The sequence below is a fragment of the Taudactylus pleione genome, unplaced genomic scaffold, assembly GCF_031769625.1.
Source record: "Taudactylus pleione unplaced genomic scaffold, aTauple2 ptg000702l, whole genome shotgun sequence".
Taxonomy (NCBI): Eukaryota; Metazoa; Chordata; class Amphibia; order Anura; family Myobatrachidae; genus Taudactylus; species Taudactylus pleione.
Genome location: NW_028285104.1, coordinates 666248 through 687016, shown reverse-complemented (window position 1 = coordinate 687016; position 20769 = coordinate 666248). Strand labels below are relative to the sequence as shown.

The 20769-nt window shown below is 44.6% G+C and overlaps 1 protein-coding gene across 2 annotated transcripts in view; it reads right to left on the bottom strand.

The window, feature by feature from the left end:
- Nucleotides 1–17491, bottom strand: part of LAMP3 (lysosome associated membrane protein 3) — a 56626-nt gene extending 39135 nt beyond the window's left edge. For both annotated transcript variants that reach the window (XM_088456378.1, XM_088456377.1), the window contains exons 1-2: nucleotides 17363–17491; nucleotides 5707–6074 (exon numbers count right to left, since the gene is read on the bottom strand). In XM_088456378.1, the coding sequence (XP_088312504.1) occupies nucleotides 5707–6074; nucleotides 17363–17405 (411 nt within the window). In that variant the 5' untranslated portion in view covers nucleotides 17406–17491. The remainder of the gene's footprint in view (nucleotides 1–5706; nucleotides 6075–17362) is intronic.
- Between the last annotated feature and the right edge of the window lie 3278 nt (nucleotides 17492–20769).

The following is a 20769-nucleotide window of genomic DNA, read 5'->3' as shown; positions in this document are numbered from 1 at the left end:
GCTGGCCCTTTACTTATGACACAGGCGCACGCTTGGCACTACTTTGTTGATGCACGTGCGGCTACTGCGCACACAATTTACAAACACAGAAAATATTTTTTTATTTGGTTTGGCGTGTACTTTGAGGGTTACAGCACCCTTTAACGGTCAAGCCAGCCGGCCCTTTACTTATGACACAGGCGCACGCTTGCCACTACTTTGTTGATGCACGTGCGGCTACTGCGCACACAATTCACAAACACAGAAAAAATATTTTTTTTTTTAGCACTTGGGGGGAGCACCCCTGACGGACAGAGCACCTCCTGGACAACACTACAGCACCCCTTTAGGACTGGGACACTGCACAGGACTTTGGAGTGGACACAGCCCCTATGGACAACTGACTGCACAACACAGTCCAGCCAGCCCCTATGGACTTTGAAGTAGTGGACACAGCCCCTATTAACAACAGCAGCACAGCACAACACAGCCAGCCCCTATGGACTTTGAAGTAGTGGACACAGCCCCTATGGACAACAGCAGCACAGCGCAGCACAGCACAGCACAACACTACTCTGCACTACACTACACTACACAGCCCAGCCAGCCCTAACTCCCACCCTCCCTCTTCACTGTCCACAGCCGAGTGAGAAAATGGCGCCGACGTGGGTACCTTATATAGGATCCAAAACCCGCGAGACCCGGAAGGCGGGATGATGACGTTTTGCCTCGATTTCAGATCCGAGTCAGGCGGGAAAAGTCGAGCCTGACTCGGATCGGCCTCGGATCGGGGGGGCTCGGGGGGGTTCGGATTTCAGAAATCCGAACCCGCTCACCCCTAATATATATATATAATACACACACACACACTGCAAATATATAATATATACACAGTGTATAATATATATATTTATATATATATATATATACACACATATATTTAGAGTATATATATATATGTGTGTGTGTGTATAACTATATATGTATATACTGTATGTATGCATATCTATATACAGTATGTTTATAAATAAATATATATAATACATGTGTATATATTATTAATATACACAGAGTATGATTGATTTTTGGATGTCTGAAACAATGACAAATAAAAGCGCAATATTTAAATGAGATCGGAAGGGGTAGGTGCGAGTTTAACATTTTTGTCAGGGTGCATACAAACATAACAATTACAAAGATAAATACCCAGACTGGACCATCAATGGCGCAGTATGATCCCAATCACATTCTTTATTTACAGCCTACTTGTTGTATGGATGCTCTGGGACAATCAATCTCGTGAGACCTGTGACATCCTCACTTGCGATGAAACAGCGTCATGAGAAAAGTGTCCTACGCATACTTGCCGACATTCAGCTCCCTCCTTCCGGGAGGGAGCTGAATATCTATACAGCAGGGGGGCATGGCAATGGGGTGATAAAGTAATGGAGACAGGGGCGTGACCTTGCGATCGTGTCATCGTGGCCCTGCCCCCTCTTCACAATGCCAAAATGAACGGCATTGTGAAACGGGACGGGGCCACGATGACGCGACTCAGTGCAATTCACATCAACTCCCCCCTCCGCTGCGGGGGTTTCTATCAGTACTGCGGGGGCGGCTGCAAGGAGGCTTGCCTGCCTTTCCAGGGGGCCGGGAGCGGCACACAATTTTCGGGAGGCTCCCGACCAAATCGGGAGGCTAGACAAGCCTGGTCCTACGTGGTCCTGGAACATCGTTGAAACATCGCACCCCGTCACAGCACACAATAGGCCCTTCTTAAATTTCAGCTCCAGGCCCATGAGAACCTTAATCTGGCACTGCTCTAAATGCATGTCTCCAATGTATGTAGTTTATAAGACCCCATTAGAGTAGTGTCACACTGGTGCTTTATGTAATCTCTATGTCCTTACTAGGGATCTGGCATTCAACATTTCACATGGCAACATTTCAGATGTAGACGTTTTGAACCATGTCGCCATTCTGAGGATGCTAACATGGGGTCTGTCGACATTTTGAACCATGTCGACATTATGAATGTGGACATGGTCGATGTTGACCATGCGACCGAATCTCATATGCTCTGGCGGGTTCCTGTCATTCTTGTCACTCTATCAGTGATGTTTGTAGCATACTTGCCAACTCTCCCTCATTGTCAGGGAGACTCCCTGAAAAAGCAGCAATCCCCCTGTCTCCCTGAAGAGTCCAGCAATGTCCCTCATTACACCTTACCCCCATTATGACACTGTTCTAGAAAAGAAAAAACAGAGATATATACATTCAAATGGGATCATTAGTATAATTTCCCTGCATTGGTTATAAGGCACAATGATCCCTATGGGTACATGTATTTTCTGAGAAGTATCAGTGTGTTTTCATCAACAAGTAGATCATGCTAACTGCTTTGTGGCTCATTTACATGTGGATGTAAATCGATTTTATGACACGCCTCTCAGATGAAGCAGTACACGCCCACTTTACCGCCACGCTCATAGGTGCTGCTTTCACAATCTCCCTGAAATGCTTTTTCAAAAGTAGGCAAGTATGGTTTGTAGGCAGCCAGGTGGAGCAGATAAATGATGGGTACTTGGTGCATAAAGTAACTGATTCCTCCTTTAATTTTAGCTGCAATCTCGCAGAAAAACAGACATAACCCCCATAGGCTGATCACAAAAATCCCATAGAAGCCTGTACACACTGAGCTGTTTCTTGCACAGTGTGTATGGGGCTCACAGGGGGCCAAGCTGGGGCCCAGTTGAGTATCTATAATGGGTGCAGTGTGTGCGGGGCACACTGGCCCCTGGGTCCAGGGGGGTCCCGCACCGCACACCCTGCACCCATATTATTTTAAACTTACCTGTCTGTGGTTCCGCGGCGGGTGTCTGCGCTGCTCAGGATTGGGGAAATTTGGTTGTCAGTTTAGGTTTAAATATTAGAAATAATTAATTTGGGCAAATTAGTATAAACTGATGCATAGTAAACCTATGTTAGCTATGTATCTTCCGTAGGGAAGATTATAAATGCCATAAAATTTTAATTTGTTATATCAAACTGTGTGGGATGACCAATGTAGTGGTTTGGAATTATGTGTCTATTAAATATCATAGAGCAGTTATATACTAAAAAAGGATTTCAATTATCTTGGGACACAATAATTTTCACACAGGTGCCTTCAGTGATTAAAGTTTATGAGCCTGTGTATAATATAGGAATTTGTCAGACTTTGTGGATCAATCTAATTGTGAAACTGAACCATTATTTTCTGCTATGCCCCAAGCACAGGATAGGCTCTGTGTGTTTCTTCCTCTTTATTTGAAATTGCAAAACCTGTTTGTCTATGTAACCTGTAATCCTTTTCACTTTATAACATTTCTGTAACTAAGCATTGCTTTTTCTTTTCTAAATAAAATCTTCTTTATTAGTCTATTTCATATATGCTCCATATCCCAGTCTTTGAGGAAGCTATTAGATAGCTAAGGTTATGCTATATCTATTGATTGATTGCTAGAAGCAGGGGAAAACCAAACTAACTTTGTGGTAGTTTGTGTTGCCGAGCCTGCGCAACTGAGATAGAGTGTTTGGGGACTTGTGGCCCTTTATATCTACCACGGGTGGCGACAGTAAAGAGACATATATAGTATAATGGGCAGTGTTATTGAATATTAATTGTAAGTATTATATTTGGCTCTGCCCTCATTTGGGGGATCTGCACGATCACAGTCCTGACACTAGGGTGATACAGTTACGGTAAATCAAATGACTTACTCTGACCATAGAGTGCAAACATCAGGGATACCTACTAGGGTCCCTGACACTCATTCTCAGCAATGGCACCTTGGATGCTTAAATCCTCAAACCTTCAACTCATATTAGTAGGATAAAGTGTTTTCATATAAGTCAACATATTAAAAGTCTAGTAATGGAACTGGTTGTTGACTAAATCAGGTATAAATGAAAGGCATTGAAAGTTGGGAAACTGAAATTATTGTATTAAGAATTTAAGACAAACATCCATAGAATGATTGTGTTCCTGATGGTTTAAGTCAGTAAGATGCATTTCTTAAGGATTCCTGAATCTAAATGGTGGTTTTCAATATCAGTTTCGTTAAGTGTCATAGTCTACCCAATGTTTGTCGTTCAGTTGGTAATACCTCAGAATGTTAAACTCGTAAAGCTGTAGATTGAGGAGGGTAGATTGACTGGTGTATTTTATTCTGCTAAACAAATTTAGACAGCTGAAGTTGTAGAATCCTTCTAGACTGTAATTACATATTTGCAGTGCACACGCTTCAATCAGCTCCCATCCAATAATTTTGGATGGAAATTTTAAATTTAATACAATTTGAACATTAATTAAATTAATTTTATTATATCTATTCTCACCAACATATGTCAATTCTATAACAATTTGATTAAAAAAATGTTTGTAATGTGTAGACAATTTAATCCGAGAGCTCTAGGAGGGAATAAGGAAACTTCAGAACCAAGAGAGAGAGAGAGGGCCTAATTCAGAGGTTTACACTATTGCAGCTGTGACTTCTTGCAGAGTAGCAGCAGTGACAATATGCAAATGTTAGTCTCAGCCTTCCCCTTGTGTACCAGCGTGTGCCGGACTGTGCAGGCCCCAAATTGCCCATTTTCAATGCCCGTGCGCAGTGAAACTCCGCCGGTGATTCTGAACACTCCACCATTGGTGCACTATCACATGCACTATCGACCCTTACACCAGCCTATGGCAGACGCAGTGTCTCTTTCTGAAAATCCTCTTAACATGGCCTCAGTAGCTGCGGCTCTACGTCTGAGAACGCAGCTGCTTTCGCTGACACATCCGTGACACTCTCATAACACGCACATGAGACAGACTTTTTTTTTTCATGTACACTGCCGACACTCATTGGAAAGCATGTGCCGTAGGGGTTTTCAGGACTTTTCGCGCATGCACATTAGCAGATAATCGGTCAACTGCGCAAACATCGGCATTGCGTGCACCAATGCCGAATCAGTCTCAGAATGTCAGACTTGTGAAATATGAGCTCTGTGACGAGACTTGCCATCATAGAAAACACAGACAGTACAGTAATGAGAATGTAGTTTATCTTGTTTAATTTTGCATGCAGGGTAAATACTGGCTGCTTTTGCATGTAGGCCACAAATGCTAGGAAGCTGTAATTTAGATGACACAACCCTCCCAAATCTAATTCTCTCTGCACATTTTAAGTCTGCCCCACCTGCAGTGTATCATAGTTTTGGTGCATAGTTACCCCTTTTTTTGCTGTATTCCCAACTCAAAATAAGCCCCATAGCTACCTGACCATAGTCTCCACAGGGGGGCAACATAATATTACATCTAACATGTCCAAAACAATGTGCAAAAGTTTTTTTTCTTTTTCTTTTTTCAGGTTAGTGTCTTTTTACTTGCTTATTTTCTTTCTTGTGGGAGATGTATCAAACTTTGTAAAGAGGACAGGTTGAGAAATTTCTCATAGTAATCAGATTGCTAAAGAACATACTAGATAAATATTACAGTAGCTAGAAGCTTTATGGTAGCTATGGACATTTTCTCCACGTCCTCTTTAGAAGGTTTGATAGATCTCAATATTAACCACCTCATTTCAACACTCTCATATTGCTTCTATAGTTCCTGTCCCCAGGTCAAAGTCAGTTGTGACTTTTTACAGATGAAAGGTGCAGGAGATTGAATTACCGGTTTGTTCTTGACCCTCCTCTTACCTTTGTTGAATTTTCAAGTTCAAGCTCTAGACCCATTTGTGCAACAACACACGTCTCATTCTTATTTTTTACTGTGTAGTTTCCATGTTCTGGTGGTGAGGGACTTGGTGCCAGGGTTGGAGTAGGCATAGCTGTTGTATGTGTCGTGGTGTTGGATGGCGCATGTGTCGTGGTGTTGGATGGCGCATGTGTCGTGGTATTGGATGGCGCATGTGTCGTGGTGTTGGATGGCGCATGTGTTGTGGTGTTGGATGGCGCATGTGTCGTGGTGTTGGATTGCGCATGTGTCGTGGTGTTGGATGGTGCATGTGTCGTGGTGTTGGATGGCGCAGTTGATGCTTTTGCACATGTGTCCATCAGGAAAATACCTAAAAGTAAAAACAATATCAATAAAATTTGAGGTATAATCATATGATAAGGAAAACAAAGAGCTCTCTTGAAATGCAGTTTTACTTGTTCACAGTGAAAAAAAAAAAAACTTTGAGCATTTCTCAACTTTGTTCACAGAGATTCACTTGTTACCACTAAGAATTATCTATGTCAAATGTCAGACAACTATTTTACGCCAAACATATGTTATGCATACACACTGTACGTTAAAAATGCACGATATCAACGATATCGATCATATCATTATCATTACAGTGGACATTCTTGTTTTGCTGTGCTGCAGGTGTTAATGCAGAGGATTTGACTTGGAAAGGGTTATGTATGAGGTGCCGGGCTCCTTACAGAATCCCCCTGGGGCAGTTTGTTTCTCTGGACACTGACCGCCCTTGCGGATTGCCTGGCGGCCCCCTTAGTTGCAACCCACTTTGGGTTGCTTCAACATGCTACCCTGCCCTCTCAGGGTGTCTCGCAGTTATTGCAATTACCCCTGTGACACAGACTACCCAGGGCCGGCTCTAGTGGTGTTCGACCAGTGCGGTCGCATAGGGGCACCACCCGTAGAGGGCGGCACCCCTACCCAGCATCCCGATTTCAGCGGGACAGTACTGGTCAAATCGGGAGGCTGGGGACCCCCACCGCCACAGCTGTGCGGCGGTGCTGGACCCCAGAGAGTGAATGGATGCCGCGAGCATGCGCGTGGCAACCATTCACTGATGGGAGAGGGCTGGGGGAAGCCCAGCCAGTGACGGAGTGCTGGGCTTTACCTCCATCCTGACGTTATTTGGAGGCGTGCCATGCGGGCACGCCTCCAAATAACGTCACACAGGGGCCGTGGCCTATGGTAATTAGGCCATGCCCCCAAATTCGGTCGCACGCGGCGAGGGAGCTCTCTCAAGAGCCGGCACAGGATGCTCAGAACCCTGGAGCCGGCCCTGAGACTACCGCTCCCTACCGGGGTGTTTAAAATTCCCTCAGGTAACAGTCTGTCATTTCCCTGGCAGGGACTACCACAACAGCCACCCTGGGTGAATGTCATTTCTACGGTACACAAAATGGCGTAATAATCGCCCGGTGGTTACTGTCCAGTTTGCACTGCTGTCTAACACAGATCGTCAGCCAAGGGTGCACTGGATGAGGTGTCGGACTACTTCACACCAGGGGGTGCCTAAATCAAGTATTTTTTTTATCCCTGCCTTGGTGCTGGTGGTCATGTCCATCCTGGTTATAGAGGATGTTGAACCTGCACCTAAAATCAAAACACCCTCAGTTTAAGCAATTAAAGTGTCTTAGGCTGCTTTCCCCCTCTCTGACCAGCGAGTGGATCACATGGCGAAGGTCGGGCAATTGTAAGATAAGAGGTATCACAAGAGCGTTGGGCCTCTTGTTTCTCATTCCCTGAGGGTCATTGCAAGTAATAGGAATCACCTCCTGGGGTGCCCGGACAGTTTCTACGGAACCGTAGGTGGTGACTTTGCCTGAAATCAATGTACACGTTTTCAGGGGCTGTTGCCCATCCAAAATGACTATCGCAGGAGTGGCTAATGCTATTGAGTGCTGGGCCGCTGCATTTGTAGAGCTTTTTCCCTTCTGGGGATCAGACACATTTTGTCGCTCACATTTAAAATGCAGTTTCATATGTTGGAGCAACAAAATTGGATGCCGGTCTCCTACTCTTCAGGGTTTCGGCTGCGACTGTATCCACCACCATACCCTATGGCTACGCTCATGGACGGCAGAGGTAGTCTCTATGATAAGCTTTAAAATGGACTATTTTGGGGAGATCTTGTTTGGTCCTGACCTTGACAAGATTGTAGCAATGTTGGCAGTTTCACTCTGCAAATTTCCGCCTTCAGCTACTCCCACTATGAGGTCTTGGACTACATCTGTGGAGTCTTTTTGTCCTCAAGGACAGCCTAAAGGCCAGTCTTTTCCTAAGCTGTCGGTCTCCACGAGAGCCACCATACCCGGTACCAAGCAAACCTGGTCATCCAGACGTCCTGTTTCTAAAACTGAAGGATGAACCTTCAGCCTGACGGGACAGGTCTTCATCTGGGGGATCCCGTAGTGAGATTCCGACTTTCTCAGTTCGCCCAGTGCTGGTGTCAAGTCACCATGGACGCTTGGGTAAGAGGTGAAATCTCTCACGGGTGCGCCCTCTCATTGCTCAGATGGCCTCCCCACATAATTAGCTACACAGGCCTTTCTTCAGACCCGAGCAAGGCCTTACAAGTCCAGAAAGCTGTACAGTCCTTGCAATAAGCAGGGGTAATTTTGCCAGCCCTGCTATCTCAGTGAGGGACTGGTTATTCTACCTTTCTTTCTGGTGCAGAGGCCGAAGGGTCCTCATGGGCCTAGCCTCTATCTTAAATCCCTGAACCAATTCCTCAAGGTGCCTAGGTTCAGGAGGGAACCCTTACACTCCATCATCCAAGCTATGGATCCTGGGGACTTTATGGTATTGCTGGTTATTCAGGACACGTACCTACAGGTACCTATGGAGCCCTCTCATCAGCGACTCTTCCAGTTTTCAGGTTTTGCCCTTTGGACTGTCCACAGCCACATCGGGGTTTACCAGATTTATGGTTTTTATGACAGTCCACCTGTTCAGGGTATCCGACTGCTCCTGTATCCGGGCGACCTCCTGTTCTTTACAGGATCACCAGGATTCTTTGAAGGCATTTCCAGCTATCCATTCCTTCCCTTCACTAGCACGAAGGGTTAATTAACTGGGAAAAAGTCCTCCCTGAATTCCTCACAGGATATAATTCATCTGGGAGCCCTGCTGAATTCTCATAATCGGAGAATCTTTTGTAGCTTCAGACAAGATCTCCACTCTTTAACTACGAGTGCGCAGATGTCACCACAGTTGACAAGTGTCTATACACTCTGTCATGTGGGTTCTGGAATCCAGTGTGTCTGCCTTCAGAAGGGTGGTATATGCTCAGTTCCATTCCAGGCCTTTGCAAAGACTGATCCTCTCCAGATGGAACGGTTTTCTCCATCGGATCACTGTTTAGAGATGTTCTCTGAGGTGCTGTGACCGCTCCGCACTCCTTTCGGGGCTGTAAGAACGTCTGTCGTTTCCGCCCTGCCAATTAACTTGTTGGAACTTTAGGCTGTCTTGAGCCCTCACTCTGGCCTAACTCAGGCTTCATGGTGAACCTGAAACGGTTCAGTCCGACAGTGTCACAACAGTGGCTTCCATCTAGGAGACACTGATCGTTGGGTAGCAATGACGGGAGTGTCACACATTCTGACATAGTCCGAGAGTCTCCTCCCGGCCATCTCTGCAGTGTTCATTCTGGGAGTTCTCCATTGGGAAGCGGACTTCCTCAGCCGTCACAACGTGCATCCCGGGGACTGGTTTCTTCTCCAAGAGAGGTTTCAACTCCTAGTGAGCAGAGGGGGCCTCCCAGAGGGGGTCCTCATGGCCTTCTGACTCTATCACACACTGCCGGTGTTAGAGTCCAGCTCTTGAGGTACTGAAGCAACCTTCGGTGACGCATTGTCAGTGAAGTGGTCCTTCCACTTTGTGTACCTGTTTCCTCCGGTCTCCCTTCTTCCTCAAGGTCCTCAGAAGTTTTTCAATCGAGATGGAGGTGCTGTCCCGCTGGTGGCTCCTGATTGCCCCAGACATCACGGGTACTTAGATGTTCGGAGTCTCCCCATCGATACTCCGTTCCTGCTGGTCACTATCCAGACTTGTTGTCTCAGGGTCCTTGCTTTGCCCTGGACCTGGATCGTTCATCTTTGGCTGCATCCCTACCATGGTCCTAAGGCTTCCCTGGCTCTGTCAACATTGAGATGTTTAGAGCACATAGACCAGCTTTGCTGGGATCTACTACAGACTGTGGCATACATAATTCTCATGATATCATACCTGTCGCTTCGATCCTCCGGTGTTTAGGATTTCCAGAAATTCTGGCATTCCTTCAGCTGGCTTGGGTCTCACCCTCCGCCTGGCTTTCCTGACAGTACGGATCTCTACACTGTCAATGTGGTTCGGATGTGGAATTGCTCCACTCTCTGGTATCCGGTTCATCCTTCAGGGTATTTTCTGGATTATGCCTCCCTTTCTCCCCCCTAGGGGCTCCTTGGGATTTAGTAGTGGTTCTTCGTGCCCTCCTGGGACATTCAGTTGAACCACTGGCTCTGATGGCCATTACTTGGTCTATTGCTTAGTCACTCTCTCTATCTCTCTTTTATGGCGTTTGCCTCCGCCAGGATAGTGTCGGAATTGGGTGCATTCTCAGGTGGCTCCCTCTTCTGGTTAGTCCACCATGTCAGGGTTGTGAGTTGCACTCGCCCTGTGTCTCTTCCTAAAGTGGTTTTTAAGTTCCATATTATTCCGGAACTTATGGTACTGACATTTCAGTCACCAGTCCTCTCGGCTGGTGTGGCCTCATCGACTGACTGGGGTGCGGCCTCTCCGGATTTATGTGATCCGTTCAAGTTCCTTCAGGAAATCAGACTCCTTAGTTGTGGTCTTTGGATTTCACAAGAAAGGAAGGCCGGCCAATAAACTGACATTGGCTAGATGACTTCGTATGACTATCTCAGGGGCCTACACATAGGCTAGACCTTTCTGTTTTGGTTGATACTTATTCTACTCGGGCTGTGGGCCCCTCGTGGGCGGCTCACTGTGGTGCCTCGGCTGTTCTGTCTTGCTAGGTGGCCACGTGGTCTTCTGTCCACACCTTTTTAAGGTTCTATGCATTGGTTTCCTTTGCGTCTCAGGATGCTTCCTTTGGGCGATGGATTCTTCTCTCAGCCCAGGAGCATCCCCACCCTTATAAGGACTGCTTTGGGACATCCCCAAGGTCAACCCTGTGGACCCACTATGGACCCTGAAGTAGAAAACAAGAGATATGGGCTTCATATGGGCTGTGTTACTGGTCACCGGTTTCCCGTCTCCTTCTCTGTGAGTATGGTTCTTGAGTGTTCCAGTCTTCTCTCTCTTTCTATCCTCCCCTGGCCTTTGACTCCTTACAAACTGAGGTGCCTCTGGCTTGGGGGCGAGGTTATAGGGAGAGTGGACCCAGTGCATTCTGGGAACTGAAAGCTTTAACTGCGTGGTGCCCGGATTTGGTTCCCAACCTATACCCCAAGGTCAACCCTGTGGACCCTATGGACTTCGTAGAAACAGAGATAACAAAGGTAAGTTCTTACCATATCTCTTGTTATTATAATAGAAACATGTAGGCTCCGCATTGCATAGTAAATACTAGTGTCATTATCTCTCTATCAGGGGTAGGCAACATTTTTCTCTTTGGTGCAAGATGTTCAACATTACAAGTCAAAAATATTTCTAGAGTTCTGCCACCATTACAAAATATACAAACATTTACAAAAGTAATAGATGGATACTCAAAGTGTTAGTGGCTACCCTGTCTGTACTTTTATGACGCTCAGGTTAGGTCATGCTTGCCGACTTTCCCTGAATGTCAGGGAGATTCCTTGAAATAGTGGTGATCTTCTTGACCACCTGAATAGCCTACCAATGCAGGGAGGGACAACACTTTCACTCACATGGAGGAAACACTTTAGAGAAGAATATGAAGAATGTGTGCTACAAGAAAATGGCTTCCACTCTCCAGCACACTGATGGCTACATGAGTGGCTGTGTGTTCAAGGATGTGGGATAAATTATAGGTAATATGTGCTCAAGCAAGTGTACTGATTTTGTGCAGATGTGTGCTCAATTACAGGCCACAGCACAGCCTCACCTATCACATTTATACCTTATCTCAGAGGTTCCCAAACTCGGTCCTCAAGGCACCCTAACAGTCCAGGTTTTAAGGATAACCATGCTTGGGCACAGGTGACTTAAATAGTACCTCAGGGGTCTAGTTACTAAGCAGTGTTAGGAGACAGAGTGAAAAGTGATAAGGTGCCAGCCAATCAGCTCCCAACTGTAATTTTTCATATACAGCATGTGAGATGGCAGTTAGGAGCGGATTGGCTGGCACCTGCTTAGTAACTAGACCCATCAGTCTTTTGATTTAACCATCTATCCTCAACCATGGATATCCTTAAAACCTGGACCATTAGGGTGCCTTGAGGACAGAGGGCCTGATTCAGAGCCGGACGCTATTTGCGGACGGTCGTTCTGAAAAAGGGGCCGGATATTTAAATTAAGCGCTCGCTCTTTGCGGTCTGTTGACGCCTCTATGTCTGAACGAGTGAACGAAACATGCACTCGCTATTTTGAAAAAACGCCCTCTGGCCGCTCGCATCATACGTCATCTCCGCTATTTATTAGATTAATCGAGTACGTCGAACGGCGTATGAACTGCTCGCTATTCTTGTAGCATTTTCCTACCGCAATCATGCGAGCAGTTCAGGCTAAAAGACAACCAAGTGACGTGGTCGATGACGCCGCTTTGTTAATTATGCACACCCTTAAAACGCCCGTTTTGACCGTTTGGCACGCCTGCGTTCGGATCTCCACTCCCCGTTTTCAAGCACCTTCCCCTGTTACCACCCACAAACGCCTCATCCTGTCACTCATATTAGCAGGCATTCGCTATTTTGCGAGCACACGATTTCCGACCGCACTGACTGGTTGGCGCATGCGCATTATACAACCCATACGCATGCGCAGATGTGTGAACATCGCTCGGAGCGAACGAGCGGCCGCTTACGAGCAGCTCTGAATCAGGCCCAGAGTTTGGGAACCAATGAAGCCTTATCCCCATTGTCTAGCTGGAAAATAATGAACCATCAGTTGTAGCAGAACTGTATATTGTACCTGAGCTGTATACATTGTATAGCAAAAACAGCATTCTAAAATAAACAGCAAAGCCAAAATTAGATAGATCTACTGTGCCATCTTACTGGTAAATTTACTATGCAGTGCTTTTTGGCAATTTCAGCCAATAATATTAAATACAAAATATACCTGGTTTTGTATTTAATATTATTGCCCCTTTAAATCCAGTAGCCATTAAAACACTGAAGAGTCGGAAGCTTTGAAAAGTGCTGCATAGTAGATTTACCCCCCTAGTAGACTCTAGTCATGGATTCCTTTATTGGGGTATATTTACTAAAGTGAGAATTTTTAGAAGTGGAGATGTTGCCCATAGCAACCAATTAGATTCTCCTTAACATTTAACTAGCACCTTCTAGAAGATAATAGCAAAATCTGATTGGTTGCTATGGGTAACATCTCAAATTCTAAAAACTCTCACTTTAGTAAATTCACCCCCTAGTATCTGGTTACAATATTAATGGTCACACCAAAGAAAGTTGGAAGCCATTATTCTAGAGACTCTGGGCCTGATTCAGAGCCAGACGCTCTGAATCAGTGCCCTCCTACCTAAAAATGGAGCGGTCTCTTGGACGCTCGCATAGCTGTGGGTTACCACCCACAGCTATAGCGAGCGCCCCTGCGGTAGGGTCTCGCTGCCGCAAGCCCAGGAGTGATTTTGGGTCTATCAGAGCCAAAATCACTCCCACTGACATCACTACTGATGTCAGTGGGGCCGGACCCAGACGGTAGGCGTTCCCATGGGAACGCCTCCGTCTCACAGCCATGCCCCCGGCACGCCCACCAAAGGGGGCGTGCTGTCAGTCACCATCGACAGCACGCCCCCTTTGGTGCGAGACCCGGAGCGACAGCTTGGCTGTCGCTCGCCGGGTCTCGCGCATGCGCACGACGGAGCTCCCTCCGTCGTGCGCATGCGCATTAGGGCACCATCGACCCTCTTGCGAGCGTCCTACGCGCGAGCGGGTCTGAATTAGGCCCTCATTTTCTACTTATACAGGTTTTTTACCTATGAAAAAAGAATGAGATTTTATCAGAAGCAGAAATCCAAAACTTTCATTGCGCTGACATCTTATTTCACTTTATAGTAGTTTTATAAGGTTTCTAAAGCAATTTAAACAATGCAGAATGGTTTGTTCTTTTCTATAAGAAGAACAGAATGCATTTTATATGCATGTCGTGGATTAAACACCTAAGGGTATATATCCTGAAAGTCAATTTTAATCGATTTTGATCGATTTAAAATAGATGAAAACATCGGCTAAATCACACATTTACTAAGACATTTTTTGAGGGGTTTTTTAAGTATTAGTAAATGTGTGATTTAGCCCCAGAAATGGCAGGAACACAACATCAATGTAGATCAATTTTCATCAATTTTAAATAGATTAAAATCAACCTTTAGTAATTATGCCCCTTGTCTGTGTCTGGATATATTCTCACAGACAAGGGCTAAAAATATTGTTGACAGGTGTTTTGTGATATAGCCAGTTATTTTAGTGTTATTCTGATTTGTGGCTAGGCGAGGCTTTGTCTCTGGATATTTCCGCCCTCCCATCCCTTTTATTTTGTTTTGTGTCAGCTTTGATAACAGGAAAGAAAGTAGCAGTGGCTGTCTAGCTATTAGCAGGGGTATTCAATATGGGTGCGATAACATCGTTTTTGCGTTAATATCGGAGCTATGACGTCATTATTGCAGGTTTTAGTTTTACACTGTATTCAATATCAAAGACTTATCGCAGTTTTGAAAAGTCTTTGATAAAAAACGGGGATAACTTTTCACCATTGAATAGGTGTTGAAAAAAAGTGCAGAATTGGGGTTTAGGGGTGCAGGCTTAAAAAAAATAGCCTGCACTCCTGGGACTGACATTTAAAAAAGAACTGTGTCAAAAAAAGTAAAAAAAAAAAAATAGGGACACCCCAAAAAATTAATTAAAAAATTGGGGTGAAAAAAAAAAATGGGAAAAAATTGTTTAACAATAGGGAAATAGGTTCAGGGCTATTCTGCAAGTATGCGGCACGTGTATTCTAGAATACAATTATAGCGGCAGGTGCACAAATGCAGAATTTTTAAAAACTTACTTTAGGGACATCAAAATATGCTAGTACCCATTTTCATGTACCCAAAATTTGATGGGACCATTTAAAAAAACGAAAAAAAATAACCTAAGTGCTCTTCTGCAACACTTCTTCAATGTCGGGAAAAAAACACCTGCTGCGGCTATTAAATCCCCGACTTTCAATTAAAGGCTAAAACGGGGGTACCCATAGTGATCCCCCATGTTTTTACAACTTTATGGGGGTCTAACAATTATTTTAAGGAAAAATTCGTAACTTTACGCAAATCCAACTTCGGAGTTTCCCGTTTTCGTTAATTTTATATTGAATACGGGGATAAGCGGGAGCGCGCACCATACTTTAACGCAGGTAAAAACTCCGATATGAAACGTTAACTTCGACAGTGAAGTTAACGTTTCATATTGAATACCCCTCTAGGTCTTAAGATGCTCTCCCCACCAATACACGTGTTAGGCTGTTTCTACCCTACTGAGGTCAGCAACACCAGCGGTGCGGGTGGGCCTTTGTGTGTCATTGGGAGGGTAGTTTGGATACCTTAAGTGTGTGTGATGGACTGGCAGAAAGCCCCCCATCTGAGGGTTCTTTTTGTGCCACCCTTTAATTTCCCTCCTTCTATTATCTTAATATTAAATAAATCAGACCCTCTCTCCCTCCAATAAGTCTGTGTGTGTTTATTTTATATTTATAAGGTGTTGTGTTGTTGAATACCTGCTAAGAGAAACGATAGACAGACATCAGATGATAGGGAGTTTATACATTCTTACACAGATTTAATCATGGGTCACAAAAAGAACTTGTCAAGCATTTTGCATTCATAAACAAGTAAGAATGAAAGCAAAATAAGGAAATTCACAAATGAGGAAGTGTTAAATGCAGAACATTCTCCATTTGTGTAATCTTAATGCATACCTATTGCAGTTATACAACATACAGTGTAAGGTACAAAGGACAGGGCTTCACTAAGCACAATGAGCACAACAATCCATTATATCTAGCATGATAGAACGTGGCTTTTAATGACGTGATATAGTCAGTCTTTGTAATAAAAAAAATACTTTCAACTACAAATGTACACAAATTTTATGCAATTTACCAATTACTGTGCATATCATAGTTATGAATAATGTTTTTAAAGACAACACTTTGGATGCTTGTAAGTATAAGACACAATCAGATGCCAGCTGTAGAGTTCTATGATTTTGCTTTATTATAAACTGTACAGCAAGGGCTTAAAAATGTTTGTACTTCCTTTTGTAACATTATTCAGTGACTTATTTTCATTTGCAAAATCTATACAGATTACTAGGTTTGAACTTCATGTTTAAAGTTAATCCGTTATTACAAATGTAAAAAATCGATTATTTTTTTTTACAAAAAATGTTTATAATAATATCAGTTAGCAGAATTTATGTGACAAATAAGAAATGGCTTGTTTTTAATCCCTTGTGCAAATATTTAACACACTTTATTGTATATATACCTTAATAGTAATTTATAAAGCACATTTCAAAGGAAAGCTGGCCCTTTCAGGGTTTTTGGTAAAAGACTCAGTGGCCTATTTATTATTTATCCGGCTGATAAATAACAATTGAAATTGCAGCTTGCAGTGGGCCTATTTTTCATATATAGAGGCTCATTCATCAACGATTTTTATTCTACGCAACAAGTTTTAAAACTCTTGTCATCTGTTTAAAAAATTACAGTTGGGATCTGATTGGCTTGAGTAATAAATTATCATACGCAACGGGTTTTAAAACTCTTTGCGTATGATAAAACTCGTTGATAAATGGCCTCTTAGCAAGCTGGTATAGCGCTTCTGAATAGAGAACGTCCTGTGAAGGTAAAGATTTCACTTCCTGGATGCCTTGAGGAAGCAACTGTGAATGCGGACAGTCCAGATACCAAAGAGATATTTAAAATCACCCTCTGGCAATATTGCAACCAATAAGCTACAGCAATTAATGCCATCGGCAGATTGCATTGGCTAGCAGTGTCATAGCTTGGTAAATTGGGTCAGACTACAGTCTCCATCAAAAAAAATAATCAAGACTTAGGTCTACATCATTGTTTTGCCTAACACAGTAAAATATCTGTGATATCTCCTGTGTTCAGGCTTTGTTAAATAGGCTAGTTACTTAAATTATGCGGTAAATGCAGTTTCGGCGGAAATTAGGTTAATAAATATTCCCTTTGATGCTAGCAATTCTTCCCACTTTTGCAACCCTGCGAATAGCAACATAAAATAAAACAATTTACCAATACACCTTCATACACAGGAAGAGCTTGAGATAAACTAAATGGCATGCAAATGTGCAGAGTGTCTATGGTTCAGGAAGTATACTGTTTAGCAGAAACTACATCAAATTCAGTACAAAGAATGAAAAGTAGTAAAATGCATCAAAGTGTATTAGATACACTCACCTGAGATGAGTAAAACACTCCAGATCGGTGACAAATGAGACATGGTGAAGTGTTTGGTGTAAGTAGCTCCTGGTCTGTGGGGAGAGAGGAGAAGCTCTGTGCTTTCGTTCTCTTGAAATAAAGGAATTTTGAAACCCTGCCCTGCTGCTGTCACGTGAGTTCAAGGAAATGAAGTTAGGGACCTAGCAAACAGAAGTAAGGGAAAGTTTACTTCATAGGATGTAATGCTTTATTTCACAAAAACTCTTCATATTAAGGGGGTTCTGGTGGATTGGTTAGAGGTTTTATTCACAAGTGCATATACTGTACCATATTGACAAATGGCTAAATATTTATCTGTTTACATATTATAGCAGGCATCTAAAAGCTATCTACTAACAAAACTAATATTGTTGCCTGTCATATAAATATGTGTCTCTTATTGCAATGGAGTGCAATGTGGTGTGACAAGGACGCACCAGAAGACTACACTGATTAATTTGTTATGCGACACTTTTATATCTGTGGCCCTCATTCAGAGACGCTCGTAAGCGGCCGCTCGTTCGTTATGACCGATGTTCGCACATCTGCGCATGCGTACGGATTGTAATACGCATGCGCGAACCAGTCAGTGATGCCGAAAATCGTTTGTTCGCTAAATAGCGAATGCCTGCTATTTTGAGTGACAGGAGGAGGCGTTTGTGGGTGGTAACAGGGGAAGGTGCTTGAAAACGGGGAGTGGAAATCAGAACGCAGGCGTGCTTAAAGGTCAAAACGGGCGTTTTATGGGTGTGCATAATTAATACAGGAGCTTCATTGACCACGTCACTTGGTTATTTTAAAGTCAGAACTGCTCGCAAGATTGCGGTAGGAAAAAACAACCACAAGAATAGCGAGCAGTTCATACGCTGTTCGATGTACTCGATTAATCTATTAAATAGCGGACATGACGTATGATGCGAGGGGCCAGGGGGCGTCTTTTACAAAATTACAACCGCATGTTTCGTTCGCTCGTTCAGACATAGAGGCGTGAACAGACCGCAAAGAGCGAACGGTTCATTTAAATAGCCACTCCCTTTTTCTGAACGACCGAGCGCAAATAGCGTCCGGCTCTGAATCAGACCCTGTGTGCGACTGAGTCTGACTCTGTATACAAAGTGCTACAATGCAGCGGCCCCGGCTTTTTTCCACACTAACAGCCTGGTTCAGTAAGGATTACTAATGCAACTGCGAACCCAAATCGATTGATTATTAGCCATTGCGTATAAGCCACACTGCGATTACGGATGCACAGAGGAGGCCATCGCAGAGTAAGTGACAGGTTGTGAGCGTTTGGGGTGGTGACGGGGGAGTGGTCATAAAAACGCAGGCATGCCTGTCCGTTTGAACGCCATTCCATGGGCGTGCATAAATTAGCTACTGCGATTGCAAACGCAGCTTGAGTACTCACTGCGTGCAACGAGACTTGCAGTTTCTGTGGCAGGTCAGACCTGTGGTAAATGTTTTTTATTGATTGACCAGCTCAATTTATTGCCAGCATATTTGCACATTGATACATTGTTTAATATTATTGTTTGCATCATTATGTTTCATTAAATTGTTTCTATTATTGTCTACAAGTGCTACTATTGTTTCTTTCCCTGTGGTAAATGTGCATGACTGGCCGATGTGCCTCGATGGTACCGCAGGTAAGCGACGTCATACGCATGTGAGAAGGCAGCAAGGGCGTCTTTATGGCAGCTGTGCTTTGGAAGGCATTAGCATATTTTTGCTGCTGTGTTCCGTTGGAAATCGCAGCTGAGCTGCGATCGCATTAGCGATCCTTACTGAATCAGGCCCTAAGTTCCATTGTGCTTCATTTACACACTCAGTCACAAAGTTTTGCAAAAAAGCCACTTGTCGCTAGTAGAGTAATATAGGACCTTGGAGGCTCACTCACACCATGTTTCTCACGCCGCATGGTGTATTGAAGCTAAATGTATGAGGACAAATCTCTACCTAGGTAGTGGATAACATGATAATGTCTCACATTGTGTAAAGGTTTTATTGTTTTGTTCGGAGGATACAGGGACTGATGCAGAGTTGGAAGTAAAATGAGAGTTTCAATGTAAAGTGTACAACAAAAAATTAGATTTTTGCATGTATGCCAAGATGTATGCATCTCATCTCTGTGTACTGCACCTGATTTACTACTAGCCATCATTATCAGTGTGCAGACGTACAGGTATGTGCCCTCAGGGCCGGATTAAGGTCTGTGGGAGCCCCTGGGCAACAAACTTGTGGGGGCTCCTATATACCACCGTTTCTCGTGACCCTAGGATTTTTTTTCTTTCTATTCACCTTAATGCCCCTCTTGCAATGCCCACTGTAGTGCCCCTTATGCAATATTCACCCAGTAATGGTCCCCCCCATACAGTGCTCCTTATGCAGTCCCCCCTATGCAGTACCCCCTGTAGTAGTGCCCCTTATATAATGCCCACAGTGGTGGTCCCTCCTATACAGTGCCCCCAGTAGTAGTTCCCCCCTATGCATTGCCCCCAGTAGTAATCCCCCCTGTGCAGTGTCCTTTATATAGTGCCCCCAGGAGTATTCCCCCAAAAGCATTGCCCCCAGGAGTAGTCCCCCCCCCTATACAGTGCCCCCAGTAGTAGTCCCCCCATACTCTGCCCCCAGTAGTAGTCCGCCCCAATACAGTGCCCCAGTAGTAGCCCCACCCTATGCATTGCCCTCAGTAGCAAACACCCCCCCTATACAGTGCCCCCATGAAGTGGTCCCCCTATACAGTGATCCTTGTAGCTGCCCCCCTATACAGGGACGCCTGTAGCGTGCCCCCCCTATGCAGTGACAGTGCCCCCCACACACACAAAAACAAAAAAACTTACCTGAATCCCCGCTCCTGACGCGAGTCCCGACTCTTCTGTTGGACAGTTGGGAGAGACGTCAGCGTCATGACGTCTCTCCCATCATCACCAGCTGCGGGGGGGAGCCGGAAAGCGGACCTCATGAGTGAGCTCCAGCCGGCTCCCTCAGCTAACAAAGCAGCCAATGAGAGTCTGTCTGACTCTCATCGGCTTGTGTAACATACACACAGCTGTGTATGTCACTGTGTAGTGTGGCCGCACTCACTGCACTGTCTACACCACACTAGCGGAGGGGACACTGGCGGCGGGCGCAGACAGCGCACCGCTGCTAGTGGGGGCCCCACTGTGTGTGGGGGCCCAGGGACAACCGCCCCTGTGCCCCCCCCCCTTAATCCGGCCCTGTCTGCCTTATACTGGGTGCCAAATTTATACCTTCTAAAACATATATATATATAGGCTTACGTACTGGTTTGCACTTTGCAGCCCCTGCACACAATTATTCTGCCTCTCCAAACTTAGGGCCTAATTCAACGATGTACGCTAACCTGATGCGCATGTGCAGAATGG